This window comes from Chaetomium fimeti (genome assembly GCF_033439085.1).
Source record: "Chaetomium fimeti strain CBS 168.71 chromosome Unknown B0H64scaffold_10, whole genome shotgun sequence".
Taxonomy (NCBI): domain Eukaryota; kingdom Fungi; phylum Ascomycota; class Sordariomycetes; order Sordariales; family Chaetomiaceae; genus Chaetomium; species Chaetomium fimeti.
The window spans coordinates 433,266-446,990 of record NW_026944338.1 but is presented as its reverse complement, the minus strand read 5'-3'; the positions used below and the strand labels follow the sequence as shown (position 1 = coordinate 446,990).

At 56.1% G+C, this 13,725-nt stretch overlaps 6 protein-coding genes across 6 annotated transcripts; 2 read left to right on the top strand and 4 right to left on the bottom strand.

Moving 5' to 3' along the window:
• Positions 1–91: 91 nt before the first annotated feature.
• On the top strand, positions 92–580 carry B0H64DRAFT_378005 (uncharacterized protein; the record flags this gene model as incomplete). The annotated part of the gene is made up of 1 exon (XM_062802558.1): positions 92–580. One exon carries the CDS (start codon positions 92–94, stop codon positions 578–580), a length of 489 nt encoding a protein of 162 aa, XP_062654763.1.
• Positions 581–1,267: 687 nt separating this feature from the next.
• B0H64DRAFT_436104 (uncharacterized protein) lies at positions 1,268–3,080 on the bottom strand. Its single transcript, XM_062806175.1, has 3 exons — positions 2,406–3,080; positions 2,004–2,326; positions 1,268–1,933 (listed from the first exon to the last, which is right to left on the bottom strand). Exons 1-3 carry the CDS (start codon positions 2,610–2,612, stop codon positions 1,456–1,458), a joined length of 1,008 nt encoding a protein of 335 aa, XP_062654762.1. The 5' UTR covers positions 2,613–3,080; the 3' UTR covers positions 1,268–1,455.
• Positions 3,081–3,260: 180 nt separating this feature from the next.
• On the bottom strand, positions 3,261–5,665 carry B0H64DRAFT_427274 (cytochrome P450). Its single transcript, XM_062805773.1, has 6 exons — positions 5,198–5,665; positions 5,031–5,103; positions 4,860–4,934; positions 4,476–4,797; positions 4,153–4,415; positions 3,261–4,098 (listed from the first exon to the last, which is right to left on the bottom strand). Exons 1-6 carry the CDS (start codon positions 5,582–5,584, stop codon positions 3,674–3,676), a joined length of 1,545 nt encoding a protein of 514 aa, XP_062654761.1. The 5' UTR covers positions 5,585–5,665; the 3' UTR covers positions 3,261–3,673.
• Positions 5,666–7,782: 2,117 nt separating this feature from the next.
• Positions 7,783–8,383, bottom strand: B0H64DRAFT_450874 (uncharacterized protein; the record flags this gene model as incomplete). Its single annotated transcript, XM_062807140.1, has 2 exons — positions 8,111–8,383; positions 7,783–8,055 (listed from the first exon to the last, which is right to left on the bottom strand). Exons 1-2 carry the CDS (start codon positions 8,375–8,377, stop codon positions 7,783–7,785), a joined length of 540 nt encoding a protein of 179 aa, XP_062654760.1. The 5' UTR covers positions 8,378–8,383.
• A 399-nt stretch (positions 8,384–8,782) lies between these two features.
• B0H64DRAFT_45111 (cytochrome P450) lies at positions 8,783–10,864 on the bottom strand. Its single transcript, XM_062807153.1, has 3 exons — positions 10,478–10,864; positions 9,973–10,393; positions 8,783–9,886 (listed from the first exon to the last, which is right to left on the bottom strand). Exons 1-3 carry the CDS (start codon positions 10,718–10,720, stop codon positions 8,976–8,978), a joined length of 1,575 nt encoding a protein of 524 aa, XP_062654759.1. The 5' UTR covers positions 10,721–10,864; the 3' UTR covers positions 8,783–8,975.
• A 747-nt stretch (positions 10,865–11,611) lies between these two features.
• Positions 11,612–13,202, top strand: B0H64DRAFT_436100 (uncharacterized protein). The gene is made up of 3 exons (XM_062806174.1): positions 11,612–12,109; positions 12,187–12,640; positions 12,721–13,202. The coding sequence occupies exons 1-3, from the start codon at positions 11,834–11,836 to the stop codon at positions 13,059–13,061; spliced, it is 1,071 nt and encodes a 356-aa protein (XP_062654758.1). The 5' UTR covers positions 11,612–11,833; the 3' UTR covers positions 13,062–13,202.
• Positions 13,203–13,725: the final 523 nt, after the last annotated feature.

Genomic DNA, 13,725 nt, shown 5'->3' with positions numbered 1-13,725 from the left:
CCCTACCACTCTCCCACTCTTCGTCATCAACTCTCCTTTATACCCTTCAGACAAGCTTCATTTTACCTTCAATTTCCCTACGAAAAACATCATGTCTGGAGCCCCAAAGAAAGGACCATCTATGACTTCAGCACGGCCCTCGCCGTCCGCCCACGGCACTGAGCCCGAAATCAACGACGACCAGCTCCAACGTGACAAGCTGCAACGAAGGAAGGATCACTGGGTAGCGACCTTGAAATACGCCGACAAGAAATATTCCGAACTCGTCGCTTTCGACCCGAAGACCCCCAAGCAAGACATAACTCGCATCTTGGATTCCGATAAGGGATTGGCCATGGTCTCACAGCTCCCCGAGTTAGGGGGGGATCCTGGTGATCGAACTCCTGGCAAAGTCCAGGTGGCGCCCCTGAGCAGCGACGCTATGAAACGCCTCGAAAGAAGTCATCAATTTCGAACCATTACCGTCGAGTATGGCAATGAAGGCGACCGCGAGGCCTCACTTCTGGTTCCGCGCAAGTCCGCCGCTCCTGGCGCTGTGGGACATCCCCGACAATCCAGAAACCCCGGTAGGACAAGCTAGAGTTAGCAGGACTGGGAGGTTGAAAATAAACTCTACTTGGTATATTAGGGCGGATGATGAGCAGAACGGAGTATGGTCGGGCTGGGCAGGACCTAGCAAGGGACAGGGAAAGTTGAATCACAACCTAGTTACAACCAATGCAATATTAGTATCAAGGTCAGGCTATTGCATTTTATTGGTATCCCTAATTGCGGCCACAAATACCGTACCAAGATCCGGACCCATTCCCCATCCCGCTTGTCAGAACCATAATTTGACATCCCTCGCAGAAGCCGGATGAAGCAAAGGAGGGGGCAGAGTTAGCCGAGCATAAAAGCCCGGAACGGCGAAGGCATCCTCCCGCCGTCAGCCGGGTGTCCGGGCCGCATGATACCCGCGGTCTTGGACGGCCGACCGATGAAGGATCAAAACCAAAAACCCAGACCGCGACGTGGCCACCCCTGTTTTGCGAATCCGCACACCACCAACTACCCCTGGACATCTCGCTCGAGTAGGTACCTACTGCGACGCGGAGACGGTTTGTCACCTTGCGAGACTCAAGCTTCATCATCATGTTTTATTACCACCACCAACGCCCGCTCATAAACAAAAGCACGCCCAGTATAAACTACCTATAAACCGCACAGCCATGCAACATGCAAGCCCCCAAAGAAACCACCAGCTACCCACCCACCCCCCTTCCCTGGCCCTCCTCCAACACCATCCCAACCTTTCATCATGCCATTAACCCGCAACACCATCAACCCTCCATACCATGCCGACACTACCTACTCACCCCCCCCAATCAACAACTACGTTTACCTAACCCTCCACGAGATGCACCACCCCCTTCCCCTCCTGTATACCCCACACGACACACGACACATCCCCACCGCCTACGGATGCGGCTGCTGCGGCGGGTAGTACGGCTGGCCCGACATGGGCGTTCCATGCGGGCTGTACGGTTGTTGTTGCTGCTGCTGCTGCTGCTGCTGCGGGTGTTGCGGGTACTGGGCCGGGTCCGGATACACGCCATACGGTTGGTGCTGCTGCTGCTGCTGCTGTTGTTGTTGTTGTGGTTGAGGAGGGTAAGCCGCCGCGGCGGGGTGTTGTTGTTGTTGTGGAGGGTATGGAGGGGGCGAGGTCGATTGCGTGTAGGCGGCGTCGGGTTGCTGCGGTGGGTACATGGTCGACTGGTATTGTTGTTGGTCGGTGTACTGCGGGTGGGTGGCGGTAGGCTGCTGGGGGCCGAGCATGGGGGTGCCTTGTGCCTTCATCTCGACCGTGGCGTTGTCGGCGGAGGGCTTCTTGTGCTCTTGGTGCCAGAGGCGGAAGGTGTGCCCGTGGAAGATGAGCGTTGCGAGGAAGAGCAGCCTAAGAAGGGGGTGAGGCGAGTGTCAGTGGGGTTCAGTTTAGGGTCGGGATCTGGGAGGGCTGGACATACCACTCGAGGGCGCTCAGGCCGGCAATGGCGCTCATGAGAGCAAGACCCAGGGGTCCGGCAACAGCGGCTCGCTTGGAAACGATGCTCCTAGAGACGATGCAGTGGTTGCTGCTGGTAGCGCTGCCGTCGTTGAAGCAGGCCTCGATCTGGACCGGGTGGACGAACCTCGAACGGAGCTGGGCATTGGCGCCCAGGGAGGCGAGCCAGAAAATGACCATGAGCAAGTCAAGCGAAAGGACGGCCCAAATGTTATATGCCCCGTGCGCGGACGTCATTTTCTCGCTGATGAGCATGTAACCGACCACGATCCAAGTGAACAAGCCCTGGGGACCGAGTCAGCGGGTGGCTCTGTGACGGGGGGCGATGCATGTCAAGGGCGTGAGGGCACTTAGTAGGACTTACGCAAACAACCGCAAAGCCGTTAGGACCCATGGCGTGCCCATGAATAAGGACGCCAGCCATGACGACGATGACGAAGCTAAAGAAGATCTGAAGGGCGCGCACCACCACCACCCAAAGGGGAGTCTTCTGAATGTACTGTTCCTTCTTCTCACCGTCTACCGCTGCTGGTGCGGTATACGCCTGTTGTGGCATTGTGACGTCTGCCATTGTTGGTAAGAGCCGGCCTAAATGGAAGTGTTATGGAGACGAGTTCCGCCGGTCTCGTGGTTGTGGTGGTGGTGAGGCAGTGTGGAAAACAAAGTGAGTGGAAGCGGGGGACGACCAGTTTTACATGGCGCCATCGAAACGCTCGAGGACCATCCCTCCTTTCTGCAGCAGAGCCTCACAATGCCCAACGCCAGCCAAGGCAGAATTCCTTCCGAGGGAGATGGCCCCGTATCCAAATAGGAAATGGCGTTGTACTAGCGATCTCAGCCGCACTCTCAATGTGACAATACTCCTCTCCACAGCGGCAAAGACCGCGGATAACCACAGCCTATTGTCCTTATTTTCTTTCCTCCCCGGCAGCGTCATCTTGCTTCTCGGGAACAGAAAACGGTGTTTCTAACTCTGTTCCTGTGGTCTCTTCTCGGGCGAAAACCTCCCCTCCCCCTCTCCTCATCCGCCCCCTTTTCTTGTCAAGGACGGACAGTCGGCAGTCCAAGGCCTAGACCGCGGCCGAAGCCGCACAAGCTTCAAGCGGCACAACGCAAATATCGGTCTTGGCGGCAGGGGTAAGCGAGCGTGCCCATCCAAATCCTGGGGGGCCCTCGTGGTGCCACGCTTGACATTTTTATTGGAGGCAGCACCGAGACACTCGCACTCCAAACAGCTGGAACTTCACATGTGGTTTCAACATCCGGGGAACGCCATGAGTTGGGTTTATTTTAGAAAATCCGAACGCCATGCAGCAAATTGTGCGGATCTGTACATATCCCTTTTTCTCAGCTCCAGCCTCCACCCCCGAGCTCCCTGAACCACATTGGCGCCCTATCATGATATAATACCAACATTTTAACGGTAAAACGAGCCAAAATCCTTGAATCAACGACCGACACTCTGTATGCTGTCATGGTTGGACAACATCCACTCGTGCCAGAGCATGATGGACATCGCCTGATTCCACGCCTAGGCAACCTTTGGGACAGCTCAGCCAGGTTTCAACGCCCTACCCGTGGCCATGATCAAATCACCGCCGAACCATCCGTTTCTCAAAACACCCAGCAGACTCAAATCTCGATCTCAGGCGTTCGGCGGCGATACTCCAACTTGATGGTCGGGTCTGCACTAAGAGAAAACCCAGAATGCTGGATCTTGGGCGGCGGGGCCCCCTTGACCAGCCTCCAGTCGTACTTGAGCAAGAGGTGGATCAAGACGACTTTGGCCTCGTTGGAGGCAAAGAAGCGGCCGGGGCAGGCGTGCTGGCCGTGCCCAAAGCCCAGGTGCTCCGGCCCGGTGCTGACCAGCTGAGCCGTGTTCTCCTGCCCTGGCGTCTCGCGCATGCGCAGGAAACGCCGGCCATCCCACTCGTTTGGCTTGTCGTACGTCTTTGGGTCCCACATGTTCTGTGCCGACACGGCGATGATGCCGTTCTTGGGCACGAAGGTGCCGTCCGAGAACCGGATGTTGTCCTCGGCGACCCGGCGCAGTGAGACTGTCCACATATTAGATATGAACGCGGAAAATGGGGATATGGGGAGAGTCATACTGATACCGGTTGGATTCATACGCAAACTCTCCTTGATGGCGCTGTCAAGAAGCTTCATGCTATACAATGTCGTCTTTTTCCACCCGCCCTCGGTGAGAGCCCTGACGATTTCCTGGCGCAGCTCATCGATGATCTCAGGATTACTGCACAAGTCCATCATAACTTGGCTGATAAGATCAGTGGTGGTGTGGATGGCGGCAGAGGAGAGGGTGAGTTGCACAACGGCCGGGTCATAGTCCCTTCCCTTCGCCTCACGCTCAAACCTGCCACGCCAAGCCGTATTAGTGAGAAGCGATTCAAGAGGAGGTGCTACAAGGACCTACCATTCAATGGCGTCGTCAAACTCGACCTCCCCGCTCTGCTTTAGTGCCCGCCTCTTCTCGAGCACCTCGTTGAGGATACGGCGGGCCTCCCGAACATCGGCTCGGGCACGGGTGCAGGACGGCAGGAACCAGTGCGCAAAGAACCTCAGAGGCCCTGGCCACAGCCGCAGCTCCTCGGCACCCCTGAAGCCGTTCACCGTGTAGTTGCGGGTCACGTTAAGCCAATCCCCGTTCCGGCAGACTTCGTCACCGAGGAACACACGGGAAGAGACCCGGGAAACGACACGAAGCATACTTTCGCGCAGGTGCGTCGTGTGCCATGCTACATCACCCCGTTAGAAAATCCCGGTGGTCCATTTGAGGTCTCGGTGGGCGCCTACTTACCTTTGTTGTCACTTGCCGGGTACTGCTCTTCCACAACCAGAGCGGTCTCTTCGGCCAGGGGCTCGGTTACCTTGTCTTTTTGGGAAGGAAAAATGAATACGTCAGCCCCGGGACGATTGAGTTGTAAACTTGTAAACTGCGAAACGCTGCCGCCTCTAGCCAGTCACTTACTGAGATACTTGGTAAGGTCCTTCATGATCACACCCTGCACAATATGGGACTCTCGGCTACCCTCGCGGAAGCCCTCAAATCCGGGAAGTTGAGCGTGGAAAGTCTTGTGTCTACGATTAGCTCGTTGTATCCACATAGAGGTGCTCAGAGTAAGAGATGTTGCTCACTTTGTAGACCCAGCGCGAAAAGCTAAGGCGCGGGTCGTTGCGGATCTCGTTGGTCAGATGGGGCGGCAGTACCGTGACCTCGCCAGTATCGCCGATCACTCGAACGGTCTTGTCGGGGTGGTCACGAAACCAAGCGTCTAACATGGCCCGTGAACGGGTCAGGAAGTCCTTTTTCCGATGCGTGTCCGTGAACTCAAGCGTGTTCCGGGGGTTGAGATGAGGGATGGGGCTCGTCGACTTTTGCCCCTGGAACAAGAAGAGTACTGCCACTGCAAAGGCAGCAGCTAGGACATAGGGGGTTGGGGTTGAGATGATAGTAGGGTCATCGACCCAGGCGCGGAATCCCTCAAAGGATGCCACGCTGGGGGAAGAACTCGGTTGTGCCATGGCTTTCGGTTGATGGACGATGTAACTGATGTGAGAAGCAAGGCACTGCGGATGTAGTTGATGGGAATAGAATAGAATGCCGATGAGTGTCTGGCGACTAGACCTTTATACATAGAAACGATGCCGCAAGCCTGCAAGTTCGTCACCTACAACACCCCGACAGTCACCTCCCTCGGACATTTCTAGTTGCCCGTCTCTCCGGTCAGCTATGACTCGAGATGATCTCAACCGTCTCCGGGTCGAATATGGCCACCCCGACGAGAAGATACGGGGTGAGATCCAGTTTGGTGCAGCCAAAAGCCGACTCTGCCTTGTACTCCGATCCGGTGATTGGGTGGTTTGGAGCAACCGAAACCGAGGGCTCCACGACGGCAACACCGGGATGCATATCTGCCGGACAGGGGATAAAGCTCTGCACAACCGTGCACTGCCCGCACAAACTGAGCATAATCTGTGGATAACCTGGGCTTGGCAAGCCTGTGCATTTCATAAAACGTACCGATGAGGAGACGTCGTTTAGGTAGGTCGGCGACAGGAGAGGCATCGATGGTGAACAACAACAACAAAAGAAGGGAAACACGCATTTTATGACTTCTGGATGGAAAATATGTCTCTCTAGCGTTGGTGGTGAGACAAAAAGAGACTGGGCCTTTTGTAAAAGGAAAACCAAAAAGGGAAAAGAAGGAAAAACACAAGACATTCTGAACCCTTGACACTAGTAGGACACCAGTTTGGCACGACACGCACCAACCCAACGCCTTCACTCCCTACCTACCTATTGTTGACCTACGTAACTTCTGGTAGCTCCCATACGACGTCTAGCGGGTAGACTACCTATCTAGGCTATCAGATAAACCTCCAAAAAGTGGATTAATGGTTAGAACTTAGCGGAAATCCGCATGATTATCAAGGGCCGATCGGGAAAACACTAATCAAACATCTTCGCGGGGTGGTCTGCAAGGTTTGAGGATGGGGTAGGTTGGATACCTACGCAGCCGTGATATTGAAAACAAAGGCGAATAAGCTGGCAAAAAATGGAGGAAGACAGAGGACCCGTTTCTAGGCGCACCTTGCTTGCGTCCTCCCACGATACTGCGGAGTCAGCTCTTCACTAATTCCTACCTATTTATCCCGAACTGGGTTTGAGCCTTTTCTAACTAACCTAAAGGCTCATCAAGCGGATTGGAGAAAGGTCGTACGCCAGTACGTCCACCTTCCGCTCGCCTCCCAGGCTACGGCATCACGGCATCCACAATCGGCACGGGTGTGTAGCTCTTACAACACTTCCGTCTATTCGGCTCAAATATGCGATGGTGATCCCCACAGATACACCTCGTCACAAAGACATAACCCCCTCGGCTCCTTCGCCACCTCCCGCCACACCGGTTAGCCCAAACCCCTCTCCCCATCAGCCTCCCACCCCGACACACAAGTCACCGTCAACACAATTCAATATCACCACCGACGCCGGCAGCCGCGACACTCAAAGGGCTAGTATTGACACCCCCTTGTGGAAGCCGGCCACACCATCCCCTCTACGTCGACAAGCACCACGCCCCCCGGCGCCGTCCTTGTTTCTCATCGTATCACCAGAGCCCTGGCCTCAACCGGCGAGTAAGAGGTGATGGTTGATTTCTTTGCCCGGATACTCTTGCTTGCTTGCCGGTAGGGTTCGGTTGGTTTGGGGCTACCGAGGGGAGTGGGTTGCGTACAGGGAGCGTTGTGGGTGCGGAACTGGCACTCTTATTGTTTGTACGGTTCTTTTACTTGCTGCTTACGTATGGGGATGGGGTAAACGAGAAGATGGAAAATGGGGGAGGAAGGCGAGTGTGCCAGGAGTATAAGGGAATGTTCGGGATTGTGCCTTTGAGTTCTTGACAGGAATCGGCAAGATGTAGTGCAGGTGTTACTATGATGGTTGAGAACCAGCGCAGGCGCCACTCTTTCAAGTTGGGACGGTGGCAGCGGAGTCCTTGATGTTCTAGGTAGAGCCAATGTGTATCATGGTCTTATAGCTAGCCATCATGGCTAAGGGGCGTCAAAAATGTAACACAGCATCGTTGCTCTAAGACATGTCTACCTTTCTCTATCTCGGATCATACAGCCACAATCTAAATCGCACGCTCCAAACTTTTAATACCACCCAGTCACATAAAGAAGTAGGACCTTCCATCAACCCCTTCTTTGTGTTGCCCAGCTCAAAGTGCCGGAGGACCTGTCGGAACAGGAGGAAGCTTCTCGCCCCCGGCTGTGACCACAACAGGGTATGCCGTGAAGAGAGCACCCGTGATGATGGTTGTGTACGCAGTCGAAGTGGTCTGGCCCGCGGAGTTGCCCGAGAAGGTGTAGTTGCAGTACGCGGCGGTGCGGCCCTCTATCACGCAGGTCTCGTCCAGGACAGCCGTTACGCTCTCAATGGCCGTCGACAAGATGCCAACCATGGTCGAGGGTCCTTCGGTGACCGTCCAGGGCTGTGTTATATTAGACAGGACTCGTGACAGGATGCAGTGGAGGAGCGCAACGTACCGGGTCGTTCTGATCACAGGTGGTCGTGGGGAATCCGGGCATGTTGAGATGGCCCGATTGGCAACGGATCTCATACGTTGTGGCCACGGCGTCTGCCGCAATAACGCTCGCGTCAAAGGAGTACTCGCCGTCCCTCTTAGCACCAAGGAAGACGGCAACAGTTGTGGGTGCTGCTGCTGCTTCCGCCGCCACGGCCACAGGGACCGCATGAGCGTCCGCGGACATGGCGCCCGCTAAGAAGAGTAGGGTGATATCAAGGAGCATCATGTTGAGTTTGGAAAAGTGTTGCAAATTTCTGGGCAATTTCCTTGGTGCTAGTTGTGGACAACACCAACGTTTTATACACGCCGTCTGCCCTCTCCAGTCTTCTTATATCGCGGTACTCGGGCCGGCACTAGTCTCTTGGCTCCCGTTACACATCACCGATTAGCGGTGGATTTTGCAAGGAAGAGGCACAGCCGGCAACGCTAGAATAGCGTCCGCTCGGTGAGTTACTTGGCAACATCGAAGGACCTCGGAATCACATCTGGGCGGAGTGGGCTATCTTACCCCCTAGACGTCTTACGTGTCACAATGTCTGTGGGGCTGCTGTTCAGCAAGGAATACGACTGGAGCTTAGATATGCATGGTTCTGATTGTCAGGCACCGTCACATGCTTTTCGGACTTGGTGGTTATTACCACTTGTTGAGGTTTCCTTGGTACCTACATAGTAGGTAGCCACCTAGGTAAGTAACTAAGAGGTCAACCATGGAACACGTACACTCAGTTACCGCCTAAGCTAGCTCTTCTACTTGCCTCCTAGAAACCTTTCGGATCACAACGAAGCACACTTTTTAGATAACCTGATGTACCTAGAGACTTTTCTCAAACAAAAACAATCCCGCGAGAATCCTCCCTGCGCCTGACGAGCATTTGATTATCCGGGTGAAAAAAGAGAAATTCGTGCATGGAATGGCGCGCCAGGGGCTTGTTCCCGACAAAGCCAAAGTCATACTCATCCAGCAGCTTGACGAGCAAGATCTTGGCGGCCAGGTCGGATATCAAACGACCCGGGCATGCCCACCGCCCTGCTCCCCAAGTGAGAATATCAGTGTCAATGTCTTTGAAAGGCCGTGCGCGGTGCTCCTCGATCTTGTCCTCAGCGCAGAAGCGTAGACCGTGGTACTCCCGAGGATTCTCGAAATACTCAGGGCCCATCGTCCGCGTGGCGCCCGACATGGTGACAAACTGGCCCTTCTTGAGCGCCAGACCGGTGGAGAGGACATGGTCCTTCTTGACAACGCGGCTGTATACGAGCAGAGTACCCGGGGTCAGCCGAGCCGACTCCTTCATGGCCGACTCCAGCTTTTCCAGGCTAGCCAATGCCGCCATATCCCACCGGCCACGGACATCGGAGTGCTTGTCCCGAATCTCGGCGCGGACGGCATCGAGGACGTCCGGGTGAGCCACCATGTCCATGATGGTGCGGCAGCAAAAATTGGCAATGCTGTACGTGGACCCGGCCGCGATAGAGCCCACAAGGGCCGTCAGCACGTTGGGGTCACGCTCCATCTCAGTCCGGCCGGCTTCCACCATCCACGAAAGCACATCCGGGTTGACTTCTCTGTCACGGCGGTTCTCGGCGAACTCTTCTTTGAGCTGCTGCACCCTGGGCACGACGTAACCCGTCAACTTTCTCCAGCCCCTGAGCAAGCTCCATTTCGGGGGGAGAAGCCAGACAAGAAAGGGCTGCATCCAGGCCGGCACGCAGCGCATGGCAAAGCAGACTTGGAATACTATCCACCCCAAAAGTTAGAGAGATGGTCCGATTTACGGGGAACAGACCGCCGTGGTCTTGCTTCTACCTTCGCTAAGTACTCACCGTTATTGGTATGCTCATGCGCAAGGTTGACCAGCTCCGGGTTTTTGGCCGTCATCTCCTCGCCGAACAAAACCAGCGCAATAGACTCGCTCACGCAGCGCACGACAGCCTTACTCGGCTTCATGGCGACCCACTGATCGCTCTGCGGAAACTCTTCTTTAATCGCAGCCGAGATGCGGGCGCCCGTCAGGGGGAACAGCGCCGGCAGGGCCGGGCTGATGTGGGAGAGCAGCACGCGCACGTGGAAGCTGGTCTTGCGCACCACCCCCATCCCCGTCAGGTGGCCCAGCAGCCCGAACGCGTGCGACTCCCGGCTGTTGAGCACGTCGGCCCCGAGCCGGTTGAGCTCGGGGATCAGCGCCGGCGGGAGTATGATCTGGTCGGTGTCGCCGCGCGCGAGGCGGTATGGACGCCCCTGGGCCTGTTTTGGGGGGGGGGGGGGTTGGTTTTTAGGTTCTGGTTCTGGTCCCTGCGCATAAAAAGGGGCATCTGGGGGGAAACCTACCTTGTTGTCGGCATCTGTGAGGATTTCCTGCGCATTGGTGATCCAGCGAACCCGCGAGAAGAATGACGGTTCCCAGGAGAAGCGCTTATTGGCCGTGAAGAGGCCATCCTGGGTGTCGTCTTGCTTCTGCTTCTGAAACAGACGTGGAAATAAGATGCTCGCAACAATTGCGAATACCACAATGATCCCGAGAAACTGTTGGCTGCTGCAGGCCTGAGCCAGGGTTGCCGTGTCGAGGTGCATGGTCAATCTCGTCACCGTTCGGCTGGGTGCCGAGGACCAACTGGGTTTCTGAAGCCGAGCATGAAAGGGGGGAGGATGGGGACGACGCCCATGTCAAGTTCTATTACATACCTCCATCATGTTGCAGGGAATTTCCTAACCTGTCCCTCTCCCGTCTCGTTCCGAGAGAGACTGGGGTATTGGGGATCCAGACTCCTGTCGTCCATGGGTGGTACTCTTGGACATCAGAGTCTGGAGTACAAAGCGGTACCTTGGAAGTTGTCACGACAGCAGACTGCACGCCGAGAGTCAGGACCACTTGGCATGGGTCCTGATGTGTGACAAGGGTGATCGATCCTCGGGTTCGCGCCACACTCGAGCATGGAGAGAAAATCCCTGTTGTGTAATCCTTCTCCACGGGTGCCGTCCCGTCTCCGCCGCCATGGCGCGCAGCTTCGTTCCAACCAATGAGCAACAGAACCGGCCATCCACGCCAGATGGTGTGTTCCATGCATATGCGGGAGGGGTTCGATGGTTGTCAACCGAGCCAGGTTTTCCAGTCACCTTCTCGATGCAGAGAGAGAGAAAGCCCTCTGGTGGAATCAGAATTGGAGGCTGGGCAGCCGTCGGTTTCTTCGGCATGTGGGAGGCATGTGGGAGACGGGTTGGGTAAGACACGAACCGAGGACGGACGCACTCGACCAAGCCACCGACCCTCTTACCTCTGTTTGGTGTGGGAGGACCCGAGCCTCTGCCGAGGAAGGTGGGTGGCACACACCTTGGCCCGAATCTTGCACAGCCCCTCGTAAGATGCTGCGACACAGTGGTGGTGTCCCGGGGGGGAGGGGGCCGGGGAAGTGCGGCCATGACAGGGGCTTAGGCGAGCGTTTTCAAGCAGTTGCACCAACAAACCCAATCTCCGAGTTTTGGGGAGTTTGCTGAGTTGCGCCGGGAATCAGGTCATGCATGGCTGAGGCAACGAATCCTACATTTCGTGGTGGCCATCCAGGAGGCAGAACAATGAAGAATAATGCAGGAAAAGACTTGAACCCACGGTTCCCCTTCTTTGTTTTTCCCACAACGGTTCCGATCTTCGTTCTCCGTCCCTACTAGCCCCCAAAGGAGAACGGAAAGATGGATCAACTACCACCGGGTCCGCATCCTTCGGTCGTCACCACGGCACTGGTCGTTGTCTCGGCCCTCTTCCCCGTTATCTCGGCCATCTCCATCGGGCTTCGTCTCGCCGCCCGCCGCAAGGCCAGTCAGGCACTCCATGTCGACGACTACTGGATCATCGCTTCTTGGTTCTTGACGTTGGGCATCAGTATCCTCGTCTGGTACTTCACCCCACGGACGGGAATCAACTACTTCGATGTCGACTTCATGACCGGGACCGAGTCGTCCCTAGAGGTGCGGTGATCCCATCTTACGAGCCCATTTGCTGGCTATCGAGAGAGATTGTTGAGGCTAACTCTGAATGTGATCAGCTCATCTTCCTTTCATCTTGCTACGTGCAGTTCCCCCTCGGCGCGGTCAAGATCGCGGTGCTGCTCTTCTACAAGCGTGTATTCCCAACGCCCATGTTCCGGGCCGTTGTGTGGTGCGTCATCGGCATCGTCAGCGTCTGGTCCGTCCTGTTCTTCCTGCTCGTCCTTCTCGAACTCGACCCGATCGCATTCCCGCTCATGACGGCCGGCCTGCGGCTCGACACCACGGCCGTCGGTCTCGGGCAAGTGGCGAGCAGCTTCGTGCTCGATCTCCTTGTGCTGTGCCTCCCCCTCCCCGTGATCGCCCGCCTCCACATGAAGTGGGAGCGCAAGGTCGCCGTGGCCCTGATCTTCTGGCTCGGAGCCTTCTGCGCTGTGGCCGCCATCGTGCGAACCGTCCTGCTGGACCAGTCCATCCGTGAGGTCGTCGGATCAGATTCCTACAACAAAGTTGGTAAGTATCACCCCCCTACCGACCTCCACCTCTGGTTGCGAGTCCCCAGAAACATGCTAACAGCAACTCCTCCCCTTCAGCCAACCAGTCCAAGCAATACATCTTCATGGTTCTAGAACCCAACTGCTCGATCCTGGCGGCCTGCCTGCCAACCTACGGCCCGCTGGTGTCGGGCGGCCGCGCGCCCGAGTCCATTGTGCGGAGCGTGCGCAGCGTGTTCAGTCTCCGCAGCGCCCGGAGCAACAACGCGTCGGCGGCGAGCCTGCCGCGGAGCCGGCGCAAGAGCGCGGGCGAGTCCCAGGTGGAGCTACACGACGTCGATGTCGATACTTACTCCCGCAAGGCTTCCCGCGAGGTTGTGCCGCCCGTTCCTTCTGTGAAGGCGCAGGCTGGGAACAACCCGGCGACGGGAGAGTGGTAGATTTACCAAGAGACAATTAGTCCGGCTACGGGTTTGCACGACCGTGGACGGCAACGGCTTTGTGCGTTATTAGATACCTGTAATCTGTAGCTTTAGAGGTTTAATCAGTCTGGAACTCAATCCTTGCTGTTGGTACTGCAATACTCGTGTTCTCAACGAGCTGAAAGCCATGTCTTCGTGCCGAATCTCGCCTCTGGAACCCCCAGTCAGCACGACCAGGTCAGCACGACCCATGAGATGTGCCCGATCTGAATCTTGACGGCACAACACCGTGTCCTCGGTGGCGGGGAAAAAAGATCATCAGCAAGGGGCTGCCCAGGCGGCCCCCCTGTTCATGACCATGCAGGGAGGGGCGGCGCGAAGGACACCCTGCAGGCCACCATGTTCGCATTGAAAATACCATTGGTGGTTCAAATCCTTCCACCCGCTCAACAGAATCCCTGTAGTTATTTATCTGCATGCGATTGACAAGTTTCATGGGTCTGAATCACAATACTTTGTCCTGCGTTAGTCTATTAGTCTAATGCATGCCGGCGGATGGATGGCCGGACTCTCCGCCGCGATGCCATGGTCAGTCATACTAGGTAGGTACGGAGGATGTCTGGGTAGGAAGCACTCAGGTACCTGCCGTTGCAAATCCAATCGTATGATAATATGAATACAA